Source organism: Vanellus vanellus (assembly GCF_965231255.1).
Source record: "Vanellus vanellus genome assembly, chromosome: 1".
Classification (NCBI taxonomy): domain Eukaryota; kingdom Metazoa; phylum Chordata; class Aves; order Charadriiformes; family Charadriidae; genus Vanellus; species Vanellus vanellus.
This window is the reverse complement of record NC_138905.1, coordinates 153,534,988-153,547,968: the sequence shown is the minus strand read 5'-3', so window position 1 is coordinate 153,547,968 and position 12,981 is coordinate 153,534,988. Positions and strand designations below refer to the sequence as shown.

At 42.1% G+C, this 12,981-nt stretch overlaps 1 protein-coding gene across 2 annotated transcripts in view; it reads left to right on the top strand.

The window, feature by feature from the left end:
- Positions 1-12,533, top strand: part of EDAR (ectodysplasin A receptor) — a gene marked incomplete at both ends in the record, with an annotated part of 62,402 nt that extends 49,869 nt beyond the window's left edge. The window contains 7 exons of one of the 2 annotated variants that reach the window (XM_082487658.1): positions 5,012-5,098; positions 6,248-6,376; positions 6,465-6,539; positions 6,853-6,925; positions 7,626-7,785; positions 10,755-10,815; positions 12,214-12,533. In XM_082487658.1, the coding sequence (XP_082343784.1) occupies positions 5,012-5,098; positions 6,248-6,376; positions 6,465-6,539; positions 6,853-6,925; positions 7,626-7,785; positions 10,755-10,815; positions 12,214-12,533 (905 nt within the window). The remainder of the gene's footprint in view (positions 1-5,011; positions 5,099-6,247; positions 6,377-6,464; positions 6,540-6,852; positions 6,926-7,625; positions 7,786-10,754; positions 10,816-12,213) is intronic. The other variant, XM_082487659.1, reaches the window with a different exon arrangement.
- Positions 12,534-12,981: the final 448 nt, after the last annotated feature.

The window sequence follows — 12,981 nt, the reverse complement described above, 5'->3', positions numbered from 1 at the left end:
GCTCAGCTGGCAGTAGTGAGCGCTCATTGCCATTCATAAATGGACCACGGCTGTGAGAAGAGGGATGCACTCAACAGCGAGAAATAGATTCATATGTACACAAAGACATTTTTGAAACACGTCTTATTTCAGGATCACTCTGATAGTCTGTTGCGTACACACTTGGGGTGTTTTTATATGGGTGTCATTAAGTATTAAATAAACTTCAAAAAAAAAAGCTGTTGCTAGCTATGAGCAGCCGTCCTTTGCGTGGACCAGTGAGCTGACACCCACAGCAACATATGTCAGGAGCACATATGGTCTCCTACTGCACCAGATTTTATTCACTCACAAACACTTGCAAAGGGGCATGTTGGTGAAACCTCCCCTCCCTGTGCCCTCCTCCTCTCACAGATCTGGTAGTTTTGTTCATCGCTTCTTACTGTAAATCTGCCTTGAGACACATGAACAACTGTAATAGTCGTGTTGCATAAAGCAGAAAGGTTCTTTGAAACAAACAAAAAAAATTATTTTATTGCCCAGCATTTGTTCACTGTGAGGACAAAAGGCTGACTGCACGGCAATTTAAGTTAAAGCTATCTTTTGAGCTAAAAAACCCCAAACATTCAAATGTGGATACAAGTTCAATTGTTCTTTTAAACAATAGTATGTTTTGGTTTTTTTTTTAATGAAACTGTATTTAGACTCCAAGAAGGTTATAACTAAATTACAATTTTGGAATAAAAACATTTATAAAGCAAAAGCTGACCAAATTTCAGTGATGATAAACTTCTTTCCTAATGTCTTTATCACATTCCTACAATATTACTTACATGTGTCTAGGAATATAAACCACTCTTTTGTACAGCTATATTACAGCTATCAGTCTTTTTTTTGTGCTTAAAATGGAGTTGTTTCCATATGTTGTGCTGTAGCACCTTAGGATGTCTCTGCCTGAACTGTACCTCTGTCTTTATAGATTATGTAAGTGTCATTTATATTGGAACCAGCATTAATAATGTGATCGAGATGCAAAACTGGATGTGCACAGGAACGACTGACATATTGCAATCATGGTGTGCTGCTGGACTGGGAAAAAGCAGCAGCTACGAGTTCTGTTTCTTTTTGCTCACACAAAGACGATATGAACTGAACTTCTGCAGAAGCTGGCATTTTTGGTTCCTCTTGTAGTGCAGGTGCACGAATTGGCACTTTCTTCTAAGCCACATCTAAAGAAAAATCTTGGCTCATAATGAATATGCCAAATTATTAAATTTGATAATAGGCTTAAAATATGCATAACGACTAACTCCCACCTAGGCATATGTAAAAGGCATATATGTTCTAGCACCAGCCTTGATTTTGCCACAACAGGCACTACAGAACAAAGCGGTCCCATTCCCATGCAACTCCAAGAAAATTCTGCACGTAGACTATGGAGCTGAAGGTGCTTGTTCTTGTGCACAGGAGAAGCTTGTGTGTGTGTGTGCACGGCATGGGCAACACGCCATATCCCCCAGCTCTGCAGCCCCCAACATAGGAAAGACATGGACCTGTTGGGGCGTGTCCAGAGGAGGGCCACAAAGACGATCCGAGGGCTGGCTGAGAGAATTGGGGCTGTTCAGCCTGGAGAAGAGAAGGCTCCAGGGACACCTTATTGCAGCCTTCCAGTACGTAAAGAGGGCCTACAGGAGAGCTGGGGAAGGGCTTTTTACAAGATCATGCAGTGATAGGACGAGGGGGAATAACTTCAAACTGGAAGAAGGTAGATTTAGATTAGATATTAGGAAGAAGTGTTTCACTTTGAGGATGGTGAGGCACTGGAACAGGTTGCCCAGAGAAGCTGTGGATACCCCATCCCTGGAGGTGTTCAAGACCGGGTTGGATGGGGCTTTGAGCAACCTGGTCTAGTGGAAGGTGTCTCTCCCCATGGTCAGGAGGTTGGAACTCGATAATCTTTAAGGTCCCTTCCAACCTAAACCGTTCTATGATTCTATGATGTGGGGTAGAGCTAGGTAAAGGGTGACGATCATGCTGAATGAAGACTGAATGACCAGTATAGGTTAGGGAAGGACCTGCTGGGAAGTAGTTCTGAGGAGAAGGATCTGGGGGTCCTTGTAGACAGTAAATTATCCATGAGAAAGCAATGTGCCCTTGTTGCCAAAAAGGCCAATGGAATCCTGGGCTGCATAGGGAAGAGTGTGGCCAGTAGGTCAAAGGAGGTCATTCTCCCCCTCTACTCTGCACTGGTGAGGCCGCAAATGGAATACTGTGTCCAGTTTTGGGCTCCCCAGTTCAAGAGGGACAGGGAACTGCTGGAGCAAGTCCAGCAAAGGGCAACTAAGATGATTAAGGGCTTGGAGCATCTCCCGTATGAGGAAAGGCTGAAAGATCTGTGACTCTCTAGCCTGGAGAAGAGAAGGCTGAGGGGAGACCTTATTATGTATCTAAAGGGTGGGTTGAAGAAGGATGGAGCCAGGCTCTTTTCAATGGTTCCCAGTGACAGGACAAGGGGTAATGGGCACAAGTTAGAACATAGGAAGTTCTGTTCAAATAGACGGAAAAACTTCTTTACGGTGAGGGTGACAGAGCACTGGCACAGGCTGCCCAGGGAGGTTGTGGACTCCCCTTCCCTGGAGATTTTCAAGACCCGCCTGGATGCAGTCCTGAGTAATGTGCTCTAGGCAATCCTGCTTTGGCAGGGGAGTTGGACTAGATGATCTCTAGAGGTCCCTTCCAACTCTGAAACTCTGTGATTCCGTGATTCCTCCTTACCGTTCCTGTGCCGTGTGCTGCTGTGTGATTTCCCATCTTGGAAAGTTCCACTTCCTTTCACAGAGAGGTGAAAAACATGAGATTAACAATACCAAACAATTGAAAGATTGGATAGGCAGAAAATACTTCAAGGACTATGTATTTCAGGTGAAGAGAGAGAGAGGGGAGTTTGAGAAAACTTGCCTATGGAGGAGACGAGCTGAAGCTTGTTAGACAAACTCCACACAGACGGGGCAGCAGGGCTTGCCCGCGTTAACTGCAAGGCAGTGTTAAGAAAAGCCATTGTTGGCTTGTTGCAGCTTGTAAGGGCTGCGCGGAATTGCAGTTGGCTGTAATTGGATTTGCCAGGGGGACCGGAAGAATAGGCATAAGCTGGGTAGCTGTGGACATAACATTGGCCATTTACTAAATTGCCTCCATTGTCCAGCTGTGATGAGTAAATATATAGGTCGAGACCATTTCAGTTTTGTGAAGAATTACTGAAAATTTAACAAATTACCTGTCTTTAATCTCCAGTACACACAGATGACATCTTCATCTACTGCTAACTAGATGCTCTACAGCTATAGTGCAGTTTCTGGAGCTCATAACTAATTCTTCCTAGAAGGAAGTTTGTCACAGAGAAGGGACCAGAGGCAAGACTTACATAGTCTGCCTGTCATTTACATAATATGAAAAGCATCTGAATTAACAAATTAGTATACGAAAACACTTCTTCGGTTCAGAAAAAGAAAGCAATTATAATAAATGAATCCATTTCCTTCCAACAAATGAGGTTTGAAAGAAGTTTTACCATTGTTAAAGAAAATGTCTTTTGAAGACATCTGCAACTCATACTCTGTGGCCACTTTAAGAGTGTACATTTCTCATTCACTACATGCAGCCACGTTTTATGTTAGGTAATACTTTTTCTTTTTTTTTTTTCTTTTTAGAAAACATTTCTCTTAATTTGAAGAACACATATATTGCTTTATTCTTAACCATGGAACATTTCTCAGACCATTCCAGACCACTTAATTTCCTGTCAAGCTTACCTGGTGGGTTTAATTTCTCGTCATGTTTACTAGGTCAAGCGAATGGCACAGTTAGTTCTCAGCTACTCTAGTTGCCAAACGAGCTTGTGGAGCCGTGTGCTGTGTGCACCTTACCAGATGACGGGAACAGCCTTTTGCCTTTAGGTCTGCTGAATTTAATTATCACTGGACTTTTTCCGTAGACAGCTAATACAAAGCAGGAGGGCTTTCCTACCCCCTCCAAGCCAGAAGATGTTTTTCCGTGTCTGCTGATAGTAGCTGTTGCATAACCTGCTTACCAATGATATTAAAATTTATATGAGAATGAGGAGAATGTTTTCTCCCACCCCTAATGTTTTGATTCTGTTTTGGAATGCTACGCCAACACCATCCTGTATGAAAGCACTCCCATCAACAGCCTTATTCCCAGTAATACCCAGTATTGTCTGGTATTGTCAAAATATGTTAATTTATGACTTGGTTTACTGCTTTGAAAACTTGGTGTATGACACCATCAGAACGATTAGTAGTTACTTTTAAACTTAACTGTATAATTTAGACATGGAAACCCCTACTGGACAGTCTCACTCCTCTGCCAGCAAGAAGTTCTTTGAATTCCTCATTTCCCTGTTTGTGTGGATTTCCCCCCTCCCCAGAATACAGATTTGGACCGACGGGGAATCATGAGAAATGTACTGCCCAGACAGATTGCAGAAAATTCTAACATGCCCTTTTATGATAGTTTTCTGCTCCATGGAACTGAAAGGCAGCATTATTTGCCACCTTTCCTAGGTTTTCCTGTGGGGTCACGAGGGTTGGCATACCATCAGAGTTTCACCATGATCCTGCTAGTGAGGGATGCTTGTGAGAAGCACTAGTTCGCTGAATCTACCAGCTGGGACTTGGGGTCTACAGTTGCAAATAATGGAGCGGGGGGTTGTAAAGAGTTTGAGTCATCAGCTGGATCCTGGGAAACTTTCTGCTACCCAGGACAGATCGGTAAGACGGGAATCTATATGTAACCCTTGGCCCTGCGTGAGTGCCTGAAGATGCTTGGGTTTCTTCTAAGTTCAGAAGCTTTGACTTCCTCCCCTCCCTCTAAATGCAAAAATTCTGTGACGCATTTTTCAACATGATAGAAATGCAATCAAGCGAAGTAAAGATTCTGTTTACTTGGGCCAAGCTATTGCTTTGACTTGGCAAAGTAGCTGTGGAAGTTGATGGCATTTGTGTTTATGTTCCAGGTGCGGGGGCTACCTCCGGCATTTCAGCCATTTTCCCAAGCACCTCCGGCACAAGCACTTTCTCGCCTTACCAGCACGCTCACAAAGGTAAGAATCTATTCACAGGTTTAATTTAGCAGCTGTTTGTTTTGAAAATAGCATCAATAAAGTGCAACTAAACTGAAAAGGTCTATTGTGAATTTCATTGCTGCTATTTCCAGATTTCTAAAACTGCTATTAAAAATAATTCAGAATGATTTTTTATTTCTTGGTTAATCAGCACCGCTGTTTTAGTCAGATGGACTTAAAATGGATTTGAACTGTACTCAGTAATGCCAAGCAATGAATTTAGCTCATTATTTGTAGCCGTACAGAAATGGCACTATGCCTCAGCAAAGCATAGCTTAGACTGGTGAAAATAATTTAATGCACAAATATGGCCAGTCTCTTGTTGAGCTCACATAAAGTTATCCAGTGTGATTATTGAGTTTTAAAAATATGTGAACCTGAGAAGACTCAACAGGAAAGATGCAGTTAATGAGGTACTGACAATGCTGATCTTCCTGGTATTGTCTGGAAACATGATCGTGAGGATCGTGCTTTCAGAAAAATTAAAGTTTTCGTGCATTTTACCATATCTGTCATTTTCTGCATCCTTTCGCGGCTTTTCAGTTCTGTCTTTTATATCCAAGTTCTGCTTCTGAATACCTTTTCACATACATTATTTGAAATTCACCTTCTAGCCATGCTGCGTTTATGTCTCGGTTGGAAAAACATCACAGTCCTTCCACGTGTTCATTGTGTTCCCCTTTTTATGGCAAAACTTTTGAGGCAGCCGTAGTTATCAACAGTCATTTTAGCTCTCATCCCAGTTGTTTTGGATTTGGTTTGTTTTGTTTTTTTTTCAATGCTGTTTCACAGAATAGTGTTAGGAAAGTTGCCACTCTTGCTGACATACAGCTTCCTGTATTATCAGCAGATAATATAATTTCCTACACCTTTGTATCTGATGGATCGTGCCATCAAATATTTTTAGGAATACTGTTAACTGGCTATTGCAGCATACATACCACGTTTTTCAAAAACTCTTAGTTAGCTTGTCTTTAAGATATAACACTACCTTTTTCAATGCTTAACAAGTAACCAAGACTCAGATCAACTAAATGAGTATGCAAAATGTAAGCGTAGAGCAGACCGCAAACTGTTAACTGATCCTGAGTTGCTCCTTTATGAAAATATTTTTTTTGTTTATTCCAGCAGATCTTTCAGGACAAGGACATCTGGCTACAGCTCTCATAATTGCAATGTCTACCATCTTCATAATGGCTATTGCCATTGTCCTCATCATCATGTTTTACATTGTGAAAACAAAACCTTCTGCTCAAGGTAATTGTTCAGCACATGAAATTTTAACTGCAAATGCTATTTTTAGATAGCTTCTGAGAGTAATTAGTGTTATATTTTTATATTCTAGCCTGTTGCAAGAGCCACTCAGTAAAAAATGTCGAAGCTCAGGCTAACACACAAGAAGAGAAAAAAGAAGTGCAAGGTATAAGATGCTTTAGTTTTGCTTTTTCTGTCCAAGATAACATTAAGCTTAAATACTCTAAATGCATTTCTCTTAACTACAATTGCTCCTTTGAACTGTATAAAATCCACATCGGTTTACTGAAGAATTGTGTATAAGAGTTTGTGTGCTTCCAGAACGTCACTTAATCCTCTGACAGCAATTAAAAAGGTAGCAGAGAGATGTATGTTTGCATTAAGTTTGCCAGCAGAACCAACTCCTCAGACAAAACACCGGTTTGGAAAGGTTTGGAAACTCATTGCCAATTGAAATTTCTCTAATTGTTGATCTGCAGATAACGTTGTGATATTCTCTGAGAAAGAAGAGTTTGAAAAACTTACAGCAACTCCAGCTAAGGCTGTTAAAAGGTGGGTAAAAAATAAACGTACTTCCAGTTCGGCTGAAGTGGGGAGGGGATGTACTTACCATTCATCCTGGAACAGAGGAACATATGAAGAACAAATTGGATGGGTACGCTGGGAGTTTGCTGCAGCAGGGAAAAGCCTTAATAGGCTTTTGCCCTCCGGTTTCTAAGAGAGGATAACAGAAGTTACCTATAGAGACCTGTGTCCTTCCCCCTCCCTCTGTGTCCAGTTCATCAGCTCTTGGGGCTCTGTATCCTCTTGTGAGAGGACCTGAGTGTTGCTCTCACATACATGCCCTTAGTAAGGGGGCAAATAAGGGAGTAATAGCTCCTCGGGGCCTCAGGGACACTCCTTGTCCGTAGCATCATCTGGGTGTCACGGTGGGATAGTTTTCCTCACTTTCTGTCTGCCCGGTAGTCAAACCTGGCTGGGTAACATGATTAAGGTGGGATAAGCACTGTCCTCAGTGGAAAATCCCTCTATAAAAGGATCCTTGGAAGATACACGTGACTGTGTAACTTGGTGGACATTGTACATACAGCCTGGGCCAGTGAGTGCAGTTACAGTCACAGGATTTCGGAAGAAGGACATTATAAAACATGGAAAACATTTTTATTCCATTACTCTGGGATAGCAAAAAGGAGATGATTGGAGTCAACCCATGAGAGGCCTCACTAAGATAACTGAATCTTTCATTTTACAGTGAAAATGATGCATCTTCCGAGAATGAACGACTTTTAAGCCGTAGTATGGATAGTGATGAAGAAGCTGCGGTTGACAAGCAAGGGACTCCAGAGAGATGCTTGTTATCTTTAGTACATTTGGCCAGAGATAAATCTTCTACAAGCAATAAATCAACTGGGGTAAGGCTATTTTGAGATTTAAAAATTGAGAGGATTTTCCTGTGCTGTTTTATTTTTTAGAAAACGATATACAAACTATCGCTCCCAAAAATGCATTATAGCGCAGACCAGTCTAACTTACAAGAGCTTCTCCAGACCAATTTATTATAGAAATCTATTTTGCATAGTGACATACATGAACATATATACTGTTCAGGGCTGAAAAAAAAACAAACCACAAATGTCCTGCAAGAGTAATAACTTTGCTTTTTTGAGTATTCTATTTTATAGTCTAAAGAAAGAAAAAATAAGTAACGGCAAACACCCAATATAGTTAATGGTAACCCCGATGCTACATTTACCACAGAAAATCCAAGACAGAAAAATAACGTAGCAGCACGGCTGGATTCATACGACAGCGTAGCATCTGAGTACCTTGACCCAGTAGCATCAGTATTTCCACAGCACAGACTTTTCGATAATATCCGGTGTTGTGCTTGGTTTTCGTGTATAATTTTGAAAAACGTGCATGTGCTGTGAAGGTCACTCCTGTGCTCTGAAGGACACTGCAAATCCACTGTTTGTTTTGCTGTGGAAGGCCTTTGCTTCTTCCTGCTGAGCATGTACTGCTCAGGGCGTTTTATCTCACTCGGAGTATTTCAAGGCACAATTAAGGCCACGCCGCACCCACAGAACTTTTTAGTTTATACTAACATGAAACTATCCTTAAAAAGAAAGTGTCTGCTCAGATATTTTTTGGTTTTAGTACTTCAAAAGTAATTCAGAAATGGCTATACCTAGGACAAAATCGCATCATTAATATCAAATATCATACAGCTTTTAAGAATAGAAAGGTCTGAAAATGCATCTTTTAATGTTTTAAATTGTTGGGATAGTTCGGATCAAACTTTCTAAAACAGCTCATTTTTCAACTGAGACCAGACACACAAAGTCTCAACACAAAAGAAATGTTTTTCTAGTTGTAGACAGTTATGACCATCTGAAAGTAACTTACAACTCCAATGCTCACATTTTAAAATCCAGTTTTCTGACGCCTTTCTGAATATCCAACTTTATCATACTTCTGTATGCACTGGTTTGAAATTGGATAATACAAGTTGGGTATGCATGGAGTCAGAACGTTTAATAAGAAGTGGCTTACCTTCTAAAGACCATATATAGTAGATATATTCTCTGGAGTGATTTAGATATCTAGTTTGTAAGCACAGCTGAAGCATGAACTATTTCTTCCAGACCTTCTGTCCTAACATATTCCTCATGGACTGAAGCCTGCTGACAAGGCTGAGGATAAAGTTTGCAATGAAAGTGCAGACTGCATCGAGATCCTCTGTTCCGTACCTAAGATTTCACAATTAAACCAGTTGCCAGAAGTTAGAAAAACAGTAATTTGCTTCGGGCTGGAGATTAAGTAACATTTCTAGTACAGGAAAGAGCATAAGCAGCTGGTGGATGAGGGTAAAGAAAGTTGAATGCCTGCCCTTATCCAAGTCTGCTCCTTCCTCGTTAAAACAAAAACCATTATGCAATGAGCTACCACATGGGGGACCGTCAGGCTCAACTTTACCTGTTTGCTTTCAGCATAAGCTTTACGAACCCCCCATCTTCTGGCTCTGGTGAAAAAGAGCATCCTGCATAATTCTTCATGGGCATGGAATTATTTAACCTCCCTCCTTGCCCCAAAAATGAGAGAATGAAAAAAAACCCCATCCAATAGTTTGCTTAGAAGGAGTTTCAATAAATCCCATTAAAAGAAAATATCCTGTTTACAAGGTTCTAAAACAGCTAATCCAAGCCTAGAATAGCAGCACAACCAATTAGGCACATGTAAATTATACCAAGAATACGTGAACCGCAATCAGAGCCTGCATTGCATCGCCCTGCGATGCAACACGCTTGCACAGTGTCTGCGCCTGCGCGACGGGCTGCGTTCGGGTGGAGCAGCCACTTTGTGGTCTCCCGCTGCAAGTCTATTAATCCAAGTCATTGATGTGCCTTGCCCTTTAGAGTCCAAATAAAATGAGGAAAATCTTTCCGCAAAACAAAATACTGAAAGCAGAGCTTTTGTTCTAGCCTGGCTTGCAGCGAAAAGTGGCACATTTGTGGAGATAATGTCCTATCAAAAAGACAGCTTTTCAGAAAGCTCAGTCCTAATGAGAGCCGGCAGAGGGATGACAATTGCAGTCCCTGAGAACTCATGACATCTTGACATTTGTTTTCACTCTACATTGAATCCAAAGCCAGACCTTGAGAATATTTTTGCTAAATGAAACCATTTCAAAATGTCCATTTTCAGCTTGGAAAATGTCAGGTTTTCAGTCCGAGTTTCTTTCTTGTCAAAAATTACTGGAGCACCCTGGACCTCAGATTTTCCCTGTCCAAAGCTTCACTAATTTATAATTTTTATCTATCTGTAAAATGTTTCAGATTCAGCCAGGAAATGTATCATGGAAGAGGCTACAGTTAATTAGTAATGCACTCAGCAGTTCTAAGCCAAATGACGAAAAGGAAGATCCCCTCCTCTATAGTCCCCTTAGATTAGTGGAAGAAGGCAGTTTCAGTCTGAATTTAATTCCCTGTGTCCAGTCCTGTCCTGACTTACCAGGACATCCCTGGAGCGATTGCCTGCATGCGTGGCATTGGATTTGTTCTCATTGTCAGGAGTTTGCTTTGGTCTGAAAGAGAAATAAAATATACAAACACTTGGAGCAGAAAAGTAATTGATCTAAAAAAGACTAGAAGATGGAAAGAACGATCTCTAGCAGTGGAAAGTGAAATCAGAAACAGGTTTGTGCTTCATGGAATTATTGCTGCGTCCTTTTCTTCGAGTCTTCAAAAGGGACCTTTGAGGACATTAGGTGGTAACCCCTAGCGCCACAAAATGAGGACCTCCCACAGGTTTTCCACTGCTGTCTGCTAATTGTTTACTCCCGTGAATGCAAGATTAATGAAATAAAAATCTTCTCATTTAGATTCAAAGTCGAAGGAAAAAGATTCTTGATGTGTATGCTAACGTATGCGACGTTGCAGAAGGTGAGTGTACAAAACTTGCACCAATGCTAACGGCACAAAATTAGCTGACAAGCGTTTGCTATAAAATGAGAAAGGCCTCTGCCTCCCTGTGGAAAGGAGAAAGTCCCAATCCAGAAAAGACACTCTGGTAGGCAGATTTGTATTCACTTACCTGGAAGCACTGTGGTGCCCTGACCCCAGAGCTGGGCTTGGGCTGGAGAACGCCACGGCTTCTCTCCAGGCGTGTGCATGGCCTCCGTCCGATGGAGAGCAGGGAGGGGGGTGTTGGGTCATGTTGGGACACGCACACAGACCAAGTTGTGGAGAAGCACTCTCGCACTTCCCATCTAGAGGAAACCCGATTGATGTATTTGTTCAGTCCCTTGGATAACAGATAGTTCCCAATATGAAAGTGGGATGTGCGGAGGGTCAGGCTTGCATTTCAGACACAAGTCTCGGCCTACTCTGCTCCTTTAAACGCTGTCCCACTTCTCACGATAAAAATTGGCGTTTCCAAGTAAGTCAGTGTTTTAAGTGTTTTAAGCCTCTTTACCACTTGACTTCCTGGACTGTTTTGGCAGGAGAGACATGAATTAATTTCCCTGCAGAACTGAAGACATGGCTGCATGTACTCCACACACACACGTTTGCTTTGTGTGAGTGTGCTTTTGAGTTTTCTGTGGTTCAGGGACCTCAATCTCCCACCAAATTACTGCTGTTGAATGTGAAGCAGGAGAACTACAGAAGCAAAAGACTGGTTTTGGAAAAATGTCGTAGCTTATTCTCTCCTCTATTCTGTGACCATGAACACTTAGAAAAAATGTCCAGGAAAAAAATAGCTTTTTCCCCACAGGATGAATGTTAAATCCTCTCTAGAGATTCAGTGATAGTAATGACAATCGAGCACTTGCAGGGGCTTTTATGCTTGCAAGCATCTGGCAGCATTGCTTCACCTCACTCCTCACATTCCTACAAGGGCAACTTTCAATTACAGAGATGTTACAGCAGCTGCTGGTGACAGGCTCGGGGAAGGGTCAGAGCTGTCTCTCGAGCTCAAACACTGTGCCTGACGTGCAGAGGTGTATTACTGGAGCTGCTCACTGGGGATATGGTTGCAATATACTTTTCCTAGCAGCTAGTAAATCGGTGAAGGAAGGGGCAGTGCCATGGGAATTCATACAACCCATCTGATGCTTCTTTCCCAGACAACTTTTTATCCTAATTATTGTACCCTACTGTCACTAGGAAGAATTAATTTGGTAACGTACAGTAATAACTGTGGAGCTAGACATGGACTATGACTTGACGTTTTTAGCTGTACTTGTTGCTAACAGTATATACTGTGGTACTTTAATAAATGTCTTCAATAGTCAAGGCTCGTGCACAGAGCCATCTGAAAATAAACACCTCCCTTTGCAGGTCTGAGCCCTACGGAGCTGCCATTTGATTGCCTGGAGAAGACCAGCCGAATGCTCAGCTCGACCTACAACACAGAAAAAGCCATAGTGAAAACGTGGCGCCACCTTGCCGAGAGCTTTGGACTGAAGAGAGATGAGATAGGTGGTATGACAGATGGCATGCAGCTGTTTGATCGCATCAGCACAGCAGGTTACAGCATCCCAGAACTGCTAACCAAACTGGTGCAAATCGAGCGGTTGGATGCTGTGGAATCCTTGTGTGCGGATATTCTGGAGTGGGCACAAGCAATGCCCGCTCCTGAACCAGCAGGGACATCCTGACATGCCTGCTTGGGACCCGCGCTTCCACACCACCTGCAAGAACCACGATTCCATAATTCCAGCAAGCACCGTGTCAAGAGACTTTGGACAGCAGACCGTTGACGTTTCTTCTACATAATTGCTCCCGATAACCAACAGGAAGCTATTCTCTTTGACTTCTAAAAAAAAAGTGAAGTTATACATCCGCCAAAACAAGAGCAGAAATCTCCCAAGAAGCTTGGGAACGAAACACGTCATTAAACAAAACGCTGGTGTTAAAGAGTTACCGATAATAAGTGGGCACACAAACATCCATTTTGCAGTCTGTGTAGGAGTATACATGTGCAGATAACCCTGCTGGTACCCTTCCTGCCCGGCCTTCAAGAAAGCCATTGAAGTGCTCTCTGAGAACATTCCTGTTTCTTAAGGCTTCGTTCAGTGGTTTAATAGTTACAGTCAAAAGCAGTAC